We start from the raw sequence: 21,151 nt of genomic DNA, 5'->3' as shown, positions 1-21,151 counted from the left end.
TTTTCCATCACTGAGGTGTCATACATTGTATATGGTTTTATCTTCAGCAGACCCAAAGGAAATCCCTCATCACTCTCATTAAAATGTTAGAATTTTTAAAAGCAAGGCAGGACTTTTGCGGACATTTGGTGACCCGATGTAGACTAAATTGTGGCCTGTTAGCTCAGTTGGTTAGAGCGTGGTGCTAATAACGCCAAGGTCATGGGTTCGACCCCCATATGGGCCACTGTGTTTACTTGTGTGTGCTACTTGAGCTTTGTCAGGACTGAAATACTGCAAAAGTCCTCACTTGGACATATTGTTCTTAGTAGGTTGGTGTTGTCCGTCACTGAGGTGTCATACATTCTAGATGGTTTTATCTTCAGCAGACCCAAAGAAGATCCCTTGTCACTCTTCTCATTAAAATGTTAGAATTTTTAAAGCAAGGCAGGACTTTTGGGGACATTTGTTGACCAGATACAGACCAGGTTGTGGCCTGTTAGCTCAGTTGGTTAGAGCGTGGTGCTAATAACGCCAAGGTCATGGGTTCGACCCCCACATGGGCCACTGTGTTTACTTATGTGTGCTGCTTGAGCTTTGTCAGACCTGAAATACTGCAAAAGTCCTTACTTGGACATATTGTTCTTAGTAGGTTGGTGTTGTCCGTCACTGAGGTGTCATACATTCTAGATGGTTTTATCTTCAGCAGACCCAAAGAAAATCCCTTGTCACTCTTCTCATTAAAATGTTAGAATTTTTAAACCAAGGCAGGACTTTTGGGGACATTTGTTGACCAGATACAAACCAGGTTGCGGCCTGTTAGCTCAGTTGGTTAGAGCGTGGTGCTAATAACGCCAAGGTCATGGGTTCGACCCCCATATGGGCCACTGTCTTTGCTTATGTGTGCTGCTTGAGCTTTGTCAGAACTGTAATGCTACAAAAGTCCCTCGTTTGTACATACTGTTCTTCGTGGGTTGATATTGTCCATCACTGAGGTGTCACACATTGTACATGATTTTATCTTCAGCAGACACAAAGGAAATCCCTCGCCACTCCTCTCATTAAAAATCTTATGTTTTAAACCAAGGCAGGACTTCTGGGGATATTTATTGACCTGACGCTGAATAAATTGTGGCCTGTTAGCTCAGTTGGTTAGAGCGTGGTGCTAATAACGCCAAGGTCATGGGTTCGACCCCCATATGGGCCACTGTCTTTCCTTATGTGTGCTGGTTGAGCTTTGCCAGAACTAAACTTCTGCAAAAGTCCTTGCTTGAACATACTGTTCTTAGTGGGTTGATATTCTCCATCACTTTGTATATGGTTTTATCTTCAGCAGACCCAAAGGAAATCCATCGTCACTCCTCATTAAAAAGTTTTTTAAACCAAGGCAGGACTTTTGGGGACATTTGTTGACCAGATATGTACCAGATTGTGGCCTGTTAGCTCAGTTGGTTAGAGCATGGTGCTAATAACGCCAAGGTCATGGGTTCGACCCCCATATGGGCCACTCCCTTTGCTTATGTGTGCTGCTTGAGCTTTGCCTCAACTGAAATGCAACAAAAGTTCTCGCTTGAACATACTTTTCTTATTGGGTTGATATTTTCCAGCACTGAGATGTCATACATTGTATATGGTTTTATCCTCAGCAGACCCAAAGGAAATCGCGCGTCACTCCTCTCATTAAGTCAGTTTAAAGCAAGGCAGGACTTTTGGGGACATTTGTTAACCGGGCGCCAGTCAGAACGTGGCCTGTTAGCTCAGTTGGTTAGAGCATGGTGCTAATAACGCCAAGGTCATGGGATCGATTCCCATATGGGCCACTGTCTTTGCTTGTGTGTGCTGTTTGAGCTTTGTCAGAATTGAAACGCTACAAAAGTCCCTCGCTTGAACATACTGTTTTTAGTGGGTTGATATTTTCTATCACTGAGGTGTCATACATTGTATTTGGTTTCATCTTCAGCAGACCCAAAGGAAATCCCGTGTCACTCCTCTCATTAAAATGTTAGACATTTTAAATCAAGGCAGGACTTTTGGGGACATTTGTTGACCAGATGCCTATTAAGTTGTGGCCTGTTAGCTCAGTTGGTTAGAGCGTGGTGCTAATAACGCCAAGGTCATGGGTTCGACCCCCATATGGGCCACTGTCTTTGCTTAAGTGTGCTGCTTGACCTTTGACAGAACTATGACAGTGCAAAGTTCCTCCCTTCGACATAATGTTCTTAGTGGTTTGATGTTGTCCGTCAATGAAGTGTCATACATTGTGTGATTTTATCTTCAGCAAACCCAAAGGAAATCCCTTGTCACTCCTCATTAAAATGTTTTAAAAGCAAGGCAGGACTTTGGGGGACATTTGTTGACCAGACGCAAACACCACTGTGGCCTGTTAGCTCAGTTGGTTAGAGCGTGGTGCTAATAACGCCAAGGTCATGGGTTCGACCCCCATACGGGCCACTGTCTTCAATTACGTGTGCTCCTTGAGCTTTGCCATATCAGAAATGTTGAGAAAGTCCTTGCTTGAGCATGCTGTTCTTTGTTGGTTGATGTTGTCCATCGTTGAGGTCTCATACGTTGTATGTTTTATCTTCAGCAGACCCAAAGGAAATCCTTCACCATTCCTCTCATTAAAAATGTTAAAAATTTTAAACCAATGCAGGACTTTTGGGGACATTTGTTGACCAGACTTTGCTTGTGCAGAAACTGTCACGTCTCGTCCCCAGCCGTGTTACTATGTGTCTCTGTTGTCATGGTTTCTGTCTGTGTGCTCGCCCCTCCCCTCCATGATTAGTTTGCTTCTTCTCACCTGCCTCTTGTTATTTGTCGTGTATATAAGTCCTGTCTGCCCCTCACGACCCTTCGGGTCATTGTGTGTGTGTTATTGTTGTCTTGATGTCTTTTTGATTCCCGTTGTCTTTTTGATTCACGGCTTTTGGTTCACGTCCCTGTTGGTCAGTCCTCTTGTTATTTCATTAAGTCATGTCAGTTTGCCGAGTCTGTTAGTTTGTTTTCTCCAACAAACTCTGGTCCAAGCTGCATTTCGTCGCCCTGCTCCATCCGATCCGTGACTGAAACATATTACCAACAGCAAAAAAGTAGGCTAATTTCAAGTAGTGTCACCACTACAGTTATTCAGAGTGACTTTTTTATTTATTTTTTAATTAGCAAGCATGTGGTCAGAAGTCATTGAGTTACTAAGTTGGCAAAACCGAAGACAAGTTTCTTCTCTTGTTCGCTTGCATTGCTGATGCACATGTATTTGATATAATAACCAAAGTATAGTTGTTGTTTTAGTTTGACTTGCTAAAAACTGCAGAGACGGTGGACAGGCTGGTTGTAGTCCTAGAGCCTTACTATGCCCAGATGTGTTGTAAATCTTCTCTATTCATCTATGAGGTCAGTGGCTCAGGAAAAAATCTGAGCACCAAACAATAACCATTGGTGGTCATCTGAGAATCACACTGAAATATTTGTGCACTGAATGTGTGCCTTTTCAATTCCATGAACTTAGCATTCACACAATATATGTGAGAAATGTAAAGAAGGAGATGTGGTGGAAGGACTGGGACTAGGTTAGTATGAAAAAATTATAGGTACTAAATTGTTGCAACTAATATGTAGGCCTACTCTTAATGCATGAATATGTCAGTTAAAACCGTGGACAATTATGTTTTCATAATGAGTGGATTTGTAGGAGGCTTAAATTCTGCAGCCCATAATCATACAGAGTAAAGGAAAATTAATTGAAATTCCTAAAAAGGTTGTTAATTACCTTTTAGTGTTGGGCCTTGGTTGCTACATCAAGAGGTAAAGCACAAAAGTGCTCATCAAAACACTTCAAGCTGTGACGGAGGAAGCTCAGAAAAAAAAATATTTTCATTTTCACTCTGAAGGCTAGTTTTTATACTTGAAAAGGGTCCATCATAGACACAAGCAAAGGACAATGAAACACAAGAAAGAGCTGAAGGACAGGCAGAAATGTGCAGGCTGGAAATGTCATTGGAAAAGTTGACTGAAAGTATTGACCACATTTTGAAACGTCCAGGGGAAATAAGAAAAAGCAGTCTAAATCAACAGAATCAAAAATGGTTTCATGTAAGCCAAGGTTTAATACAGTGACACATTTTGTTTAATACCAACAGCATGAGAGTGAATACAGTTGTTTTTGTGCAGTAACAATTTACAGGTATGCGTTCGAAATGTACAATAAAATATTTTTCAAATTTTTAACACTCTTGCTGGCATGAATTTGGACAAATGTATTTATGTAATATCATTGTCTTTGTTCACTGATCCAATCATTTCATTGAAATTTAGTTATTTTAAGTTTTAAAAAAGATTGGAGTTAAAAGTAGTTAAAATTACATAGAAATTAAAATTACCTAGAAAAAATAATGTACTTGTACGTGACCACATTACAGAGGGTGGAATTTAATTAATGCCGCCCTTGGGTTTTGCTAGTACCATTCAGTTAGTTAGTCAGTGACCTTGTTTGATTGCCATCCATAAAAGGAATGTTGCCTCACCCGTTCCGAACGCCCACGTATACGTACGTCTTGTCGCCTTGGAGATTTTAGATGTACAGGCAGTTATGCGTATTTCCCTGCTCTGCCTTCTGATGTATTTTTATCGGTGTTAACAAGCATGATGTAGTGTCACAGATAGATGTTTTGACCCCCACCCACTGGCAGCCACACATGCTTTGCAGTGTCACAGCAATCGCTTCTCTTCCAAATGTCAAACCCATCTGTTCCCACGTCCTATGTTGACGCATGCGGCTTGTACAAAAGGTGAAGGCATTTGCTGTTCTGTCAGCTGGAGCTTCGAGAATCAATAGTGGGCTCACATTTTGTTATTTGTTTGGAGACTAAATCATAAAGGAGAACAATATAGATGATCCGCAATTGCACCTAAATAATTTAGTGCATATTCATTTGAAATGAAATAAGGTATTTGGCTACAGGTATGATTGATGACACTTTTTTTTCTAAATTTTTCTTTTGCATTAGAGTAAACATTATTGGGATAAATATTAAATTATTTTAAGATTTTTGTTGTATGTGTACTTTTGTGAAATTATTTGTACTGACCTGAAAAAATACATTTTGAAGAATATTTACTTAACTCTGAAAATTCTTTAGTTTTTTTTGTAAAACCAAATAATGACCTGTTCACTTTCATACCCTTTGTCAATGTTGCCTGAAAGTTTCTGCTCAATTAATCTCCTCTAACCTAAACATAGCGCTGTCCAGCCGGAAGGCTTTCTTATTCATGACGTCACACTGAACGAACTTCCAAAGTAATTTCCTGCTAAACCGCTCTTTGACACCAACCACAAAATGTTCATATTAACTGCGTATGAGGAACACCTCAGAATAAAATATGCTGCAATATGATTGCAAAAAGACATATTGGGTCAGAATGTTACCTTGTCGGTTTTGTGTAGGAGTAATGCATTTGGCAAGATGTTATTTAGGCTCCGAAACGATCAACTTAATATATCCCCTTTATTCCTATGCCCCATGATCCTGATGAAATATGGGAGGAACTTCTGACACTTACAGACTTTGTGGGAATGTCACCTGTTGCAACCTCTAAGAGAAAACATTTCAATCTCACTTCCTGCTAATCTTAGCGGGGGAGGAGGAAGACATAAATAAAAGCGGCCGGCACCAAGTTACAGTCACGTCTTACAACAGTCTGAACTCTGCTGTTTCAGATGTGATGAATCTGAAAAGCTCTAAGGCGTATGTAAGAAAGTCGGTCGCATTTATTGATTTATTTTTTCATTTAGCTTCAAGCAGACATAACTGTTTGCAGCCAAACTACTTCCCACTGCCTGGTCACCGAGAAACGTAAATATAGACAAGCTTGACGTCACTCGATATCATAAAACTACAATTATTCTTCAAAGTTCATGTGAACAAAAACGCTAGTTCTTGTCCATAATATCTAAAAACACTCGCATTGAACTCTGCTTGCTCGCTCTCTCCAGCTTAGTGACAGTGTTGCGTCGTATCTTCATCCATGAAAGGAACAGCAGGACATGTACAATGTCGAGGTGGTCTTTTTCAAACCACTCTCAGCCTAATTTGTTCCTTATTCCCGGGTAGAAGATTGACTCTTTGGAGGCTGAAAACAGCCCCTTTTTCCTCGCCTGGCAAGGCCACTTATAAGCAATGTACTTGTCATTCCACATTCATTCTTCTGCTTGTTAGTATCACCGCCAGCAGCAAAGCAGGACATGTCCCAAGGTGTGCGAGACAATTTTCAATGCAGAGAACCGTCCCGTGAAGTGGAACCAATGGGAGCAATTGGCTGGACGTTCCTCCCACATTCGTTCCCTCAAGACAGAACTCCAGAAAAAGGTAGATACAATTAATCTAGTATTTATATATTGACTGAATATTTGAGCTCAAAACCAGTTGTTTGTTGCCTTCTAAATTGTTTGGATGCTCTCTAAGGGTTTTGGTGTAGTAGCCCAAACCTGAAAATCCACCAATGGAGACTGAATCTGAAATATCACGACACGCCACTCGTCTCACGGGTATTCACGCGTTTGTATGCAGGGGAATGACTTCGCTTTGCTTCAAGGGGACAAGAGTGAGGAGCACTTCCCCGTTGAGAATGTTTACGCATCGCCAGTCAATTTTGTGACGGACGGGGGTTATGTCGGCAGCTATCTTGGTTGACACAGTTGTGAACAATTCAGTTCACTCACAAGATAGCCAGTAAGAAGGTTTGCTGTGTCGTTGTATGTTTTGCAGACCCCAAGGCTATTCACGACCTTTACATGCGTCAATATCTGGTTTAAAGTCAAAATTACAGTTTCGGAATCACTAAGTCGTTTACATACCTGAGCGACAGAGCTACTTCTACATTAAAATACCACATTTGAAACTGTGACACACATTATTACACAAATCGACCATTTCCGCTTGTTGCTTTCTACCATAAATAAAACACATTATAGTCATGTCACACACCACGGAAATAAAGCAGTAAATTTCCTCCTCACATAAAGAGGGGATATGGATGACTATTTTATGAATCGAGGGACAAAGACGTAAGGATGCCCAGGGATGCAAAACTCGTGCCCATCTCTATAGTTTTATAGATGAACCCCAAAGTATTCTTTTGTGAAAGCTCTATCTACACTCCCGTTCAAATGTTTGGGGTCACTTAGAAATGTCTTTATTTTTAAAAGAAAATTGCTATTTTTTTTCATTGAAGATAACCTTTTAATTAATCAGGAATACACTCTATACATTGTTAATGTGGTAAAAGACTAGCTGCAAACGTCTGGTTTAAATGCAATATCTATACATATAGGCCCATTTCCAGCAACCATCCCTCCAGTGGCACAATGCTCCATTGTGCTTGCTAATTGTGTTAGAAGGCTAGTGGATGATTGGAAACCGTTGTGTAATTATGTTAGATTCCATGAAAAACACTCAATTGTCTGGGTGACCCCAAACTTTTGCACGGTAGTGTAAAGAAAGTGGCAGAAGTGGGCACTTCAAATTTTGCCGCTCCGTCCCACGGCCCAAGACATGTGCCGACTTCCGTCCTCGTCCCTCCAATTCCAGAATGCACAAGCATGCTTCTTGAGAAACAGCCATGTCTCAACTGAGCTTGAAAGTCTTTGGAAGTCAAAGCAGGACAAAAATCGACCCGACTGTGGCTCGAAATTTGTATTTTGAGTCAAGGCACTCAAAGCACCTGAGTCTCTTCTTGGTGTGAGGTAACAATGCTGACCAGTCGTTCAGTTTTGTTCCATTCATTTCAAACACAACAGTCAAAATGCTGAAGGTTAAAGATGCATGCTTGTTTTGTTGCACTTTCTGTCTGCCTCAGTTCCCCCTATTACAAGCCATTGTGGTAGATTTGACGCTGAATTGGTTTTCATCTTGTAGAATGGCTTTGCTCTGTGGTCAATCAGTGAGGCTTTCAAACCACTTAAGAGATAGCAATTCCACCCTGCATGCGCACTTGTGAAAGAGGAAAAAAGAACCCAAACACACAACTTGCAGTCTGCCAAAAACTGACGGTAGATTTAACTGGGATTTTAAACGCCGCAATGAGGCAATTAGAACAGTCTTAATCACAGGTAAGCATTTCGAATTATGTCGATCGGATTTTGAATGAACGGCCACAGAGTTCACAGAATTTGTTACCGTAGTAACTGACCCAGAGTTTAAGTTACCTCTCTTTCTGGAACTAACTCACTCATATCAGGGTTAATTTTATTCAGAAGATTATATAGAGAATATAGAAATAATTAAAAATTGAATTTCATCTCTGCAGTCCAGTGCTCCCATTTGCTTAATCTTAAAAAGCCATGACACAAGAGCCCTGGAGGCAAATCTTATGTTTCTGTAGCATATTTATGCAAAATCTCATTTTATACTTCAAATTGATGTTTATTAGTAGCACCTTTTAAGTCATAATCTTAAGGTCCTGAAGTTGCATTCTGCCCCCGCTCTAGTAGCACACTTCCTTTCTCAATTTGGTTCAACTATCTAGAATTGATGTACGTGGGTTCAGAGGACCAACCAGATGAAGCACTGCCAGGTGGACAGCAGGCAAATATTTTACAACAGACACCGCACACATTGTAATCACATTACGCAAATGTTTTCTTAGTCTTGGGTGATATTTTGCCTTTGAAATCATCGTTTGTCAATACTTGTAATGAGGGTGACAGCTGGCGCCTTCGCAGCGCTCGTCCTGACAGGATATGACTCATGGAAAAAGGATCTTAAATGCCACTATTGAAGCAGAATCAGAGTGTATTTATGACGCTTTACAGAAGGTTCGATTTTGCAAATCTGCGCTAAGGAAGTGACTCACCAAAGATGCACGCTGTGCGCTGCTCAGATGTTGATTTTTCAGTGCCAGTTCACAGATAAGTGTGTGGTTAAAAAAGGGCACAGAGTATCATGTTTAACCAAAAGGGAGCAAAGCAGCATGAATTTGTTGCCATAGGACAAGATTTGTTAAGAACCTTGCTCATCAAGCATTTGTCACTTTTGAATCTGGCTCAGTGAGGAGATAAGATACACAATGTTTGAAGGAATATTGAAGACTTTTGGTGTGAAGAAGTCTAAACTGCCTCAGAGCATATTCAATAATCGGTCAATATTTCATTCCGGAGCGGTCGGTGTCTCTCCCAACAAGGAGTCCGTCAGCAATGGCGTCAGCACTGATGCACTGCTGACTCAGCAGTGTACCAGTTTATTCAGTGAGTCAATTCATACTTGTGATCATATAACACTTGTCATTTTCTTTTTTAAGTTCTACATTCTCTGAGATATTCAGAGCAAGTCCATCCAGCAAACCTGCTCAGAAAGCCCCATTGCTGCTTTTCACCTGAAATCTTTGCAATAAATCTAAATAAATAAATGTTTGTGTGAATTTCATTTCATAAAAATCGGATAAAACCTATGATTAATAATAACTTCTTGGTTTTCAAAGGTGCTGACAAGAATGTGAATAATTTGCGTGCACGTGTATGGTCACCCCTGACTGAGGTGTTGTCACCCCAATGAAAAAAGTCTGGCTCAGCCCCTCCCCTGCTCATTTGCTAAACAAAACGCGCCCCATTTACTTTAAGCTGAATGTCAAGAAAATTAGTGTGACTGAAAAATGGAATTAAACAGAATGGCAACATAATTAAATGTAAGACGAATCAAACCGAATAGTAATTTATTTTTGACGTAAATCTAAGGGCACCTGAGACAAAAATGTCATTTTTACTGGAGGTTATTTCACTGTCATTTGCACAAGATAAGGAAATGACTTCAACTCTTGAGATAAGAATTTTAAGGAAAATCTGAGATCAAATTGATGCCATGGATTCAACATTTGGTTCAATCATCTTTGACAAATAACCTTTTTACCCTCTTGCCACTGGAACTTAGGTAGAGTCATGGCTATTTCCCCCTAGAAAGATTGATTTTCAACAACACAGACCAAACAAGACTAATACGACAATAGAATGCTGTAGGATGGAATTCTAATAAGGAATAGATTACATCTGGATTGACGTGTGTGTGTTTGTGGGGAGGGGGATATTTGTTGCTATTGCACATCTCCTTGTCACAGACAAAATCTCATCCCTCCAGACTGCAGTTAAAGCTGAGAACACAGAGTGGAAGAAAACACACTTAGCTTTTAGATGAGATATTTTGATTCACAAGGAACAGACGTGACCTTGGGTTCATCTGCATATGGAAATGAAATGGTTTACAGGAATAATAAACGTTTCATGGACTGCAGGTTCACATAGTTTTTGCATCCATACAACGAAACCACATTTTAACCATATATAGTCACAGGTCAATGTTATAACTGACATGAATAGAATTAGAGTGGAGATTAAACATTGCATACATATCAGTGCCTAGGTGAGAAACGCATACATTTTGTTTGCCTGCAGATAACAGCTATGAAAGTCAAAACACAGGACTGTGCGGATGAATAACTAACAGTTTGATCAAAAGTGCAAATGATGTCTTGACTCATGTATTATTTATTTGCCGTATGTGTACATGTGTATGAATATTGTATGCTGATATGTGTGGCAATATTCAAGGGAGGTACTCTCTTTCATCTCATAGATGATTACTTCAAGATACAAGGTGCTAATTCATATAGATCCTCAGGGTTCACATCCATAGTCCTTATGAACACAAGGAGCCCCAAAGGTCCACATGAGTAGCCTGCTCTAAAATATAGCTCATCAGTGATGGAACATTGTGATTTCCAATGAAAGTTGGAGAAATGATCATTTGAAAATGTAATTAAGGATGTGTCATCATTTATTAAGAAATGATTGTTGCATGTTGTTACAACTGTTTCCTACCTTGTAAAATCATTCTTGAGAAAATAATATCAGTGTCTTCAAATAAACAAACATAATTAATTATTACTAATTGCTCAAAGTTAATTTCAGCAAAAACTGGTAGCCTTACTCATTAATTGGGACTTCTGCATTTTTCTCTCCCCTGCCATCACGTGTGCATGCTCCAAATGCAGATGACGAACGAATATTAACTATTGGGGCTTATTTGGAAAGATTCATTGGTCCACTGGGCGGTTTGATATTCTCATTGAACAGCTATGACAACACTATGATTTTATATTGATAGCTTGAAGTATGTCAGTAAAAATTCATAAACCACGTCACATTAAAAGGGTTCAAAGAGTGGGAAAAATGCAACGACCTTTAGTCCAGAAAACACGGTAATTATTTAGAAATGAGCTGTGGCCAAAAGATGCTGTGCAAACAGAACTATTTATTCCCATTGATTAAGTGAAAATAATTTATGCACACTTATTACTTATTCACTTATTACTTATTCACTTATTAAGTGAAAATAATTCATGCACAAATTACACAGTAAGAAGAGAGCAGAACAATAAGTACAATATTGGGAAAATATTTTACAAATGGACAAAAGATAAAACCCAAAACATTTAAATAAATTGCTGGCATTGGGTGGACTTTTCACTTTTCATCCAACTCCAATAATAATAATAATAATAATGATGATGATAATAATAAACACAGACAGGTAGACCAATACACCAAGGGTATAGATTTGTGGGAAAAAAATGGGAAATTTATCCAACTGTGACATGGGAAGTTCCAGCCCAACGCCATCGGTATTCAATTACAACAGTGATACCATGTACCATATAACAAAAGCAGCTTTCCAGGGCCGAATAAACACACATAATGAAGTTTTAAAACTTTTAAATGATGTCAATAAAGCAAGGCAATACATCACACACAACAAGTAATTAGGTGCAACAATTTGTTACACATATTGTGCACTTCTCTTCATAAAATATCTTAAAGTCTACTTTACATTTTTTCCTTCAAAACAAATCGCCAGACGAAGGAAGGAGCTGGTCGAAATACAGTCCGGGTCTCAGTCGTAACTTTCAGTGACTGACTCAGAAAGACATACATTAAGAGGCCAATTTCAGAAGGCAGCCATAATTATCAACTGAACATAATGATCAATTTAATTTTTATTTAACCAGGAAAGTCCCATTGAGCTTAAAAACCTCTTTTACAAGGGAGTCCTGGCCAAGAGGCATTTACACATCTTACTAAATTGTACATAAACATTATAAAAAGCAGTTGCAATTTGATCAAGTAATCTCAAGTGCTACCAAACATGATAAACAGTTAAGACATTGACATTCTTGAACAACACATATCCATAATCTTAAACAGATAAAAACGTTGCAGTAACAAGTGGCTTTTTTTTTTGCCTCAAATGAGAAACACTGTTAATTTTGAAAGAAAAAAGCCCAGTTTCAGTTTTTTTTTAACAAGATTGTCAATATGGGTCCTAAAGGTGAGAGAGTCATCAAGCAAAACTCCAACATATTTTGTACACAGGTACCACCTCTATGACATTTCCCTTCAAGGTAGACAAGGTACAAATTGCTGGCATCGGGGCAAATCCTTGTACCTCTAAAAATGTCCCTTTGCACGAGACCTCAAAAACTGCACGTTTGTTCAATCGTTTGCCAAGGCATTTGAAACACTTTAGATAAATCAATAATTGTGAAGGTAACACCTGCATGAGTAGACTGTATTTTTTGAAATGATGTCTAGTTTTGTAGCTGATTAGTTCACAGCATCAGCATTCATATTTGCTTGATAGTCAAACAGTATAATCATGCATTCTTTATAGGTAAAAACAAAAACATATATTTTATTTTTGACGTCGATCACATAACACTCGAAGAGTCACAGCACTAAAGCTTACAAATACAAAACCAAAAAGTAACACAAGGCTTGGAATTACAACAGGGAGTGACGTACCAGGAAGTTGCCTTGTTCATTTGTTGCTCAGAAGACATCCGTTTGTTATAACCCTCTGAGTGGCAATAAGAGTAAGTTCAACATCTATAATGGTATTATTTACTATATTTGATTGATCGTTACATTGCTAAAAACGTAGCGATTTTTGTTTCATGCGTTGAATGTTGGACGATGCAAACTTCATCTGCCTCAGTGCTTGCTATTGCCTCATTTGTTTGCTCTTGCTTGCATTTTTATTTATATTGCAGTTTCACATCTTTTTGTAGTAAAACCCTGCCAACTACAACACACGTCTCTTCCTTGGAGAAGATGTTGCAAGGAGTTTAGCTTGCTGTGAAGCTCAATATAGAACAGGCGTTACGTGGAGTACAACAGAATATATATTAAAAAAAAGGCTTTATAAAGCCTCCCTTATACTTTTAAACCTTTCCCTTTAGGAAAGACCGATCTATCTATCTATCTATCTATCTATCTATCTATCTATCTATCTATCTATCTATCTATCTATCTATCAATCCAGCTATCTATCTATCTATCTATCTATCAATCCAGCTATCTATCTATCTATCTATCTATCTATCTATCTATCTATCTATCTATCTATCTATCTATCTATCTATCTATCTATCTATCTATCTATCTATCTATCTATCTATCTATCAATCCAGTTATCTATCTATCAATCCAGCTATCTATCTGTCCGTCCGTCCGTCTACCGATGTAGCATCCGGTTGAGCTTTTGTTGTCTGTGTGTCAAGAAAATGAGTTGTGTCATCAGTTGATGGAGACCGCTTCACATCACTCATGAGGGATGTGTCAATGGAACTGACATCTAAACAATAAGATGCCGATCTGATAAAGTTGTCTGCTTTGTTGCCATTTATCAACTTTGTCTCTTGATGACCGTTTCCATTATGTTTTGTGTTGATTACATCGGGAGTGGAATTAACAATATCTCTTTTTGCTCTTTCATTTTGTGCACTAATATTGGACAAGGATGTACGTGGGTCGCGAACGGTAGGAATGGCTGATAATCTCTGCGTTCCCCCTTGCGGCTTGCAGTGGTACAGCCCACGAAATGCTGAGCGGAACTTCTGAGACATGGCATTGTATATCACAGGGTTGATTGCACTGTTGGAATAAATGCACGTCCGACAAAATAATAGAAACCAGGCATCCAAATAGGGTGTGGACACAAAAGAGTTGATCAAAACCAATGTTCGATAGGGCATCCACAGCAGAGCAAACAAGATCACCACGACGGCTAACATTTTGGTCACCTGTAGAAAGGAAGCAGAAAGAGAAGACATGCATTGAACGCGTGCTGCGGTGATACATAACCGGGCAAAGCCCAAAAAAAAAAGAAGATAAAAGGCTCACAAAAGAGTCATGCACCATAGTAGTTACTGTTAGTTACGTAGGTAATTTGAAATTCTGACAAAGTATAATTAAAATAGGTAATAATTAAAGGCTGTGTGCGTGCGCCTGTGTACGTTATCTCTTGGTTTACTGCCCCCTCCCAACATTTACCCACTACCGCATAGATGGGAACAGACATTTTTGAACATCACAGAGTCGGCGAGGAGGGCAATCTAATAATACTGGCTACCTTTAACCTCCTACACATCTTTGCCTCAGTCTTCTAGTGGTCATTTTTGTTGGAAAAGCCTTCCTGCTACCTTTGTTGTGCCATGACTTTTTAAGTGTGTATATTTCCTTCCATGCAGCTGTCTCTTTTCACCACCAAGGAAAGAACAATAGGGGAAAAACAAGCAGGAAGTACACCATAAGTGTGTTTTAGGTCCAAGCTGTGTGGTAAACCAGTTTCAACTACCTCAGCAGGTAGATAAAGAAAAAATGTGGATGCAGAGCCAAATGTTAGATTTGAAAGGAGAGGGGAATATTTCTAATTACATCATAATGAGCAGAGCAGCACTGGGTACATTTGAATGTGCAGATTAATAATGTGGTGGGAGGCTACAGGCTACTACTCCAACATAAGAAGACCCTCCACTCTGGGATTGAACAATAGCGTTGTCTTCAGAATCAAAAAATAAAATATATTTATCTTCCTGTGCTATCAAAATGCTGCAAGCAACAATGACTCTACTGTATAAAGTCTTTTTTAAGATCCACATCATAGCCACGGGGATTTAAATAAGATTAAAAGTGTTTAGAAATCTGGCAACGGACTGCTTTAACCTTCATCCATAAAAGTGCAATTCTTCAGCGAGCAAAGGTTTATCAATATCCCATCAGATTAAGTTGGCCTATCAAATGATGAATGGAAGAGTGTGAAGTGCCTAAGAACTGAGAGGGTAAAATCATCAGCGATATTAAGCACACTTCTTTGGAAAATGAAAATCACATTATGCGAATCTTCTGCTCTTAGATTAAGGCTCTTGACTACACGAGATTGTGGTCTTCTAAAACTCAGACTTCAGGCAGCGCTTACCACGGATACATGAGGTAACTCCAAATGCACGCATGATAAAAAAAATCTTAGAAAGGTAAAGCGCTCCCAAACTTCTGTTTACATCTAGGCATCTGATAAAAGTCAAGAGAGAAGGAAAGAAAATCTTCCAATGGTCATTGTCGTTTTTTTAAGACTGACAAATTTGTAATTTCTAAAACTTGTGAAAATCATCATTGGTTTATTTTTGTGGTCCAAAAGATATATTAGCGCGGATACTACAAGCAGCCTGCTTCTTTCATTGGCACGGTTTAGTACAGGTGTGTCCAAATTCCGGCCCGCGGGCCAAATCTGGCCCCTGGTCAGAGTTCATACGGCCCGCAGCTTCGGTCTTATAATGTATTATTTATGGCCCATTTGTGTATGTGTGTTCGGATTTGGGTTCTGACCACATTAGAGCTCCATTTATTACCAACCTTCTCACAAATTGTGTCAGTTGAAAGAAATCCATTTTCAAACTCACCGACGCAAGTCAGGGTGGTCACAATGGAGGGGAAAAAAGGAGGGAAACTTTTCCTGAAAGACGATCGACCAAGCTGGCACGCTCAGAGTGCACCGAGATATGGCAGTTACTAATCAGAGCTGCTTTCCATATCAAATTATAGAAACAGACTCGATCAGAGCAAAGCTTATTTACATATTGATTTTTTTTCATTTTAATTACAAGATCATTCAAAATCATGGCCATTGCTGATGAATGAATATAGCTTGAAAAAAGGCATCCTACTCATTTCCAACCCAAATGATCTTTCAGCCCCAACAAAAGGACATCAAAATTTACAAGAAATAAAAAAATATATATATAAAAAAATAATGGCATGTGATATTTTAGTAAATGACTTGAATATGTGCTTTTACCTTCTACTTTTTTGTGTTTTTTAGACACTTCTACTTGAGCGCAGAGTGTGAGTATTTTGGCAACCTCTGATTTTTATTCACAAATGACAATACAGGTTGCACTTGACAAGTACTAATTTTAGATGTTGACGCTTTGCAAATTGGAGGCAAGCCTACTGTGGAAAATAAACCATTGTTTACCACTCAAATAAGATGAGATGATGCTTGTTTTCTGTTCTCTCGTGGGTTCTTGTGTGTGTTTAGCACAAACATAAAGAGCTCGTTGCGTGAGGATTCAAAAAAAAAATCAATCTAGCTCCAACCTGTGTTGGAGACCCCCACAAAGCCAAATTGTACCTGTTAATCAACATTTATAAAAGTGAGGTACAGACCTGCTTCCTGGAGGAGAGTGCACTCAGACGGCGGGGACGACCCCCCTTCCCCATTTCTGTGACCTCCCGACAACTTTGGCGCAATGTTGTGGCTCTGGTTTCTGGTTGGTTTGGCAGCGGTCTGGAGAGACATGTGAACACAAACTTGGTCAAATTCCAAACTGGCTCACTTTTCCACTATTGTTCCATCATTTGTTGAATAGAATTGAATTGCATTATTATCTTATTCTATTCTTTTGTATTTGGATTCTTGAAATTAGTACAAACAAAATAATTTCTAAGTTCCTTAGCTGTGGGACAGCTTCTATGTACAGTAATGAACAAGCCCGTTAAAAAGTGAGTTCCTGGAGATTTGAACAATACCCAACATCTTAAGATACAATTATGTCTGGAGGCTCATCAAGCACTTCAATCAGACAGTCGGAAACACACAAAACAGGAATATAAGGATATCTTTTCAGTATTGAGGCATTTCATGCATCAAAGTCAAAATTGAACATAAATGATCTGTCAACTTAAATAGTGATTCACTGGTATTGTCAATAATGAAACTGTAATTACCCGAGGTAGAGAATCCTTGCTATCAGTCCGTAGAGCACAACAGCGAGAAGTAACGGGACAACGTAAAAAATAGCAAAGTCGATGAGGTAGATGGGAAGGTAGAGCTCCCGCTTCACCCTGTACCCACACTGTACATGTCCATCCAGGCTCACCTGATCACAAATTTATTGGAGAAATACAGCAGACTGAACATTAGAATCTTCATTTACACTTTACGTCACCACACAGAAAAGATTGCTCTCAAAATGTCTTTTGACGTTCACTTATTGACGAGCAAAACATTCCTCGTCTCGTAAAGGTTACCACTATTGACTGAAGGACTGCTAAGTATGTTCAAGGTGGACCACATTTTGAAAACATAATGTTATTAAACTGCTCTATTATTTTGGAGTGTTTTAAGCACAAACACTTGTCCTTTATACCTTTCGCATTCCACTTAGTTTCTAAAGGTTACTGTTACTTGTAAATACATAAATTGGCAACTTCTGCATTACTCCTACCTGAATATCCACAAGGAAAAACCATAATACGCAGTAAATACAGGTGAAGATCCAAACCCCTGCAATTATCCTCTTGGCCCTGGACACTGTGCACACAGTCTGAGCCTTCATTGGATGGCATATCGCAATGTACCTGCACATGTGACAAATCATTCATTTATCCTTGATTATTAATGGTAAGACAAAAAAGACATTAAAAAAAAAAACTCAACTCAATGGTTGACTGGTCATGCTCACCTTTCTACAGTGAAGGCGGTGATGGAGCATGATGAGACATTGATGCCCAAGTACTGCAGGTAGGTGATTCCCAAGCAGCCAGCGTGGCCAAACACCCAGGTTCCCGTGAGACTGTCTGAGATGTTCGGAAGTCCCGCCGCAACTAGTACTGTTAGGTCAGCTATTGCCAGGCTCACCAAGTAACAATTTGTTGGTGTCCTCATGTGTCGGGTGGTTAGGACAACGAGGACCACCATTATATTTCCCACGATGCCAACACCACACACAAGCAGGACCAAGAAGACAGACACAGTCTTGTACTCCAGGGACTGGGAAACGGCATTGCTGGGACTCAGAGAAATATTGGTCGGGGTGTCAACTCTGGCGCTCGCATTGTCAGTCATGTCTACTTGAAAAGCTAAACAATTTTTTCCTCTTAGTGTGAGTTAATGAAGGCTAGAATGATTCAATTTTAAATAATGATGATGGACATGCTCCTTCCCATGAGCTGACTCTCATTTTAGTCTCTTTGATTTCAAAGGAATGGAATGATATTTGTGACCAGAAACTTGCTAGCGGCTTTTTTTCCTGATTGATTTAATCATCAAGTCCTCATTTTAAACAAACGCAGTTGTAAACACGAGGCAACCAATACGACATTAAAGGTGATTGTCTCTCAATTTCTGAGCAGCTCCAGGCCCATAGTCAGTCACCTAGAATAAGAATGAAAACAGAAGAAAGGGATCAGTTTGTTGTCGATGATTTAAATCATTTATCTTTCCCAGCATGTTTGAAAGTAGTGTGTCACCAGAGGGAATTATTGAGTTAATTGAATTGATCATTCTCAATGTCGGTTGAATAAGAGTCAAAGGAAAATGAAAGAGACATTAAAGCCATACCATAAAATAATTTAGGAGGGGGTTATATAGAGATTATATATAGAGAGATAGAGTCTTCTTCTTTCAGCTGATCCCGGTGCAGATGAAAAATGGTACAAAATGTACGCCTTGCCAATGACACTTGAATAAGAAGACTTTTTAATTACTTTGAGGTCAGTTTAAAAACCTTGCTATATTTTGAGGTTGTCTTCATCCTCCATCGAAAATTAAGTGAGCGGTGTACAACACTTTGAAAGTGAAGGAGGCATATGTTGCTCTCCCGGCCCATCTCCCAGACAAAGCACAAGCACATCTTGGACTTTTTCTCCTGGGGTCTGCCTCTAATAAATTAAGGTTCACATGGAATGAAAAAGCAATTTAGTTACACTATTCTGCCATCAATTTAAATGTGTTACCAAATAACTGACCTTCTGCATCTTCTTGAAATTATGTTCCCATCTCATAAAGATTGCAGCTGATGCATTTTCATCAATAGTTATCAATACTTCCATTATCTCATTTACCAGCAAACGCAGGGCGATGGGAAGGATACACCCTAGATTAATCACCCATCAGTCATAGAACTGACAAATAGAAAAAAAAAAGATTTAGCATAGCATGGACCTCAGTCCATGTAATAATTTGAAGACCCTGTGAAACCTGTCAAAACATACCATGCGAGTAACTCACTGTGGCGACCCCTGACTAAAAGAAACTAAGCCAAAAGTCAACCTGAGGTCATCCAATTAAGCGTCACACAAATTCAGTTTTGTTGCCCAATCAACCTTGCTTCCGCATTACTCTCCTCATTTGCATGTTGAGAAAAAAGGTGACTGACACTTCATTTTGGGAACATGATTTGTCCTTGATGAGTTTTAGTATGACTGACAGTTGAGAAGCGTTTCAGCAGATTGTATAATCAGTGGCGCATTGTCCTTCCAACAAATACACCACAAAACAGTCCTATACAGTATTAACGCTAATAAAATGGGTGACACTGCATTTTTGAAATATAGTGGACTTGGAGACTCAACATTGCCTGGTGTGTATTTGACTGTGTATGATGTTCTGTCTCTACAACCAACTCAGAAATCGAGGAAGATCTGCAGTGCGTATTACGAGCCAGGAAGTCTTGTCCAAATGGGTCAGTTGACCTGACCCAACAAAGCTCTTCTAGATGAATGGACAACTATTCCCAAAATTGGGAGAAACTACAAAAGATGTGAACTCCATATTTGTTTTTCTGCATACACAAGCATAAGGTGCTTTGATTTATTGTCCATGCCCACATGTGTATCCATATTAAGTTAAAAAGAGGAAAGCATACAGGTACATCAATAAGAAGTGTAATTGACATACTTAAGTTAATTAATATAGCTATACAAGGATCTCTGCACATGTTGAAACGCTGACAAACTATGGAATTTATTCATCAGCTGATGACAACACATATAATATTATAATGCATTGACTTTGACTCCAAATTCCGATACTCATGTATGCAACATACATTTGCAAGTAGAAGGCACACAAGATTGTAAAAAAAAAAAGACCAGTCCGTTGTGAATATTAAGCTATTCAAGCTTCTATGTGAAAAACCAAACATGTTCAAAGACTGCATAATTAGGTAAAGGAAATAAATGATCAGCTATTTCATGACACAATGTGGATGTATCAATCTTGATCTTCTGCCTTAATTGCTTCAATTATTGAAGGCATCAGTGTGACATAATACGGCTGCACATATATTGATCCTAAACTTATTTTTAATCTAGTTGTAGCATAAAGGACTTACTTACCAATAGGTCTCTCTGCAACATGTTAGTTTCATTCTGAATCCTTGTTAGTTCATATCCACTTACATGATCAAAACTATTACTAGTTTCCCACGTGTCTGGTTGCACCAAAGCAATTGTGACACTGTCAGTGGTCGACTTGCTGTAACGCGCCCTTCGCAAGATAAATCACCAGTCACCACTCACTACAACTTGAGAAGCGGTGTGTGATTTCAAAATAAAAGCACTATACCTTCACAATAAGGTACAGTACACAGTGTGGGGCTTCAGTATTTTTTAGGCTACACAATTCTCACCATGCATACAAATTATTTACTCCTGCATTATTTGATGCATCATGTCTGCATTTTCATAAAACAACATACCTCTACTTACAAACTTAATTGTAAGTGGAAACCTTTGTAAGGAGAAGCAATGTTTTCTGTAGGAATCAATGTAAAAGCAAATAATGTGTGCTGGACTATCCCAAAAGTCACACTTTTTGCCCTATTACTCTGTGTAAAACACCCAGAAAATCAAAAGAACAGTTTTATTTTTGCTTTTTCAAAACTCAAAATTAATAATAATGTCACTTTATTCTTGACCTCCTAACTTTGCTTGGGCAGGGGACCTGTTCTAATTTTCTAGACTTGCTAAAAATAAAGTCAGACTAATAAATTATTGTATGCTTCCATGTAC

The 21,151-nt window shown here is 39.0% G+C and overlaps 1 protein-coding gene and 8 non-coding genes across 9 annotated transcripts; 8 read left to right on the top strand and 1 right to left on the bottom strand.

The window, feature by feature from the left end:
- Window positions 1–152: 152 nt before the first annotated feature.
- On the top strand, window positions 153–226 carry trnai-aau (transfer RNA isoleucine (anticodon AAU)). The gene has a single exon. It is a non-coding gene; the product is annotated as a tRNA-Ile (tRNA).
- A 246-nt stretch (window positions 227–472) lies between these two features.
- Window positions 473–546, top strand: trnai-aau (transfer RNA isoleucine (anticodon AAU)). Its single transcript has one exon. It is a non-coding gene; the product is annotated as a tRNA-Ile (tRNA).
- A 246-nt stretch (window positions 547–792) lies between these two features.
- On the top strand, window positions 793–866 carry trnai-aau (transfer RNA isoleucine (anticodon AAU)). Its single transcript has one exon. It is a non-coding gene; the product is annotated as a tRNA-Ile (tRNA).
- A 246-nt stretch (window positions 867–1,112) lies between these two features.
- On the top strand, window positions 1,113–1,186 carry trnai-aau (transfer RNA isoleucine (anticodon AAU)). The gene has a single exon. It is a non-coding gene; the product is annotated as a tRNA-Ile (tRNA).
- A 226-nt stretch (window positions 1,187–1,412) lies between these two features.
- On the top strand, window positions 1,413–1,486 carry trnai-aau (transfer RNA isoleucine (anticodon AAU)). Its single transcript has one exon. It is a non-coding gene; the product is annotated as a tRNA-Ile (tRNA).
- A 239-nt stretch (window positions 1,487–1,725) lies between these two features.
- Window positions 1,726–1,799, top strand: trnai-aau (transfer RNA isoleucine (anticodon AAU)). The gene has a single exon. It is a non-coding gene; the product is annotated as a tRNA-Ile (tRNA).
- A 247-nt stretch (window positions 1,800–2,046) lies between these two features.
- On the top strand, window positions 2,047–2,120 carry trnai-aau (transfer RNA isoleucine (anticodon AAU)). The gene has a single exon. It is a non-coding gene; the product is annotated as a tRNA-Ile (tRNA).
- A 236-nt stretch (window positions 2,121–2,356) lies between these two features.
- On the top strand, window positions 2,357–2,430 carry trnai-aau (transfer RNA isoleucine (anticodon AAU)). Its single transcript has one exon. It is a non-coding gene; the product is annotated as a tRNA-Ile (tRNA).
- Window positions 2,431–11,253: 8,823 nt separating this feature from the next.
- trhr2 (thyrotropin releasing hormone receptor 2) lies at window positions 11,254–20,641 on the bottom strand. Its single transcript, XM_061282674.1, has 6 exons — window positions 20,477–20,641; window positions 17,821–18,512; window positions 17,584–17,716; window positions 17,084–17,235; window positions 16,523–16,643; window positions 11,254–14,100 (listed from the first exon to the last, which is right to left on the bottom strand). The coding sequence occupies exons 2-6, from the start codon at window positions 18,201–18,203 to the stop codon at window positions 13,513–13,515; spliced, it is 1,377 nt and encodes a 458-aa protein (XP_061138658.1). The 5' UTR covers window positions 18,204–18,512; window positions 20,477–20,641; the 3' UTR covers window positions 11,254–13,512.
- Window positions 20,642–21,151: the final 510 nt, after the last annotated feature.

The sequence above is a fragment of the Syngnathus typhle genome, linkage group LG7 (assembly GCF_033458585.1).
Source record: "Syngnathus typhle isolate RoL2023-S1 ecotype Sweden linkage group LG7, RoL_Styp_1.0, whole genome shotgun sequence".
Classification (NCBI taxonomy): Eukaryota; Metazoa; Chordata; class Actinopteri; order Syngnathiformes; family Syngnathidae; genus Syngnathus; species Syngnathus typhle.
Note: the sequence above shows the minus strand (reverse complement) of the source record. Positions and strands in the feature narration are given on the sequence as shown.

Coding starts and splice junctions, on each gene's coding strand:
- trhr2 (XM_061282674.1), bottom strand. CDS start 18,203: ATGACTGACAATGCGAGCGCCAGAGTTGACACCCCGACCAATATTTCT. Junction 16,644..17,083: donor GCAAGGATTCTCTACCTCGG/GTAATTACAGTT, acceptor ATGTCTCTCCAG/ACCGCTGCCAAACCAACCAG. Junction 14,101..16,522: donor CACTCTCCTCCAGGAAGCAG/GTCTGTACCTCA, acceptor TCCTTTCTACAG/GTGACCAAAATGTTAGCCGT.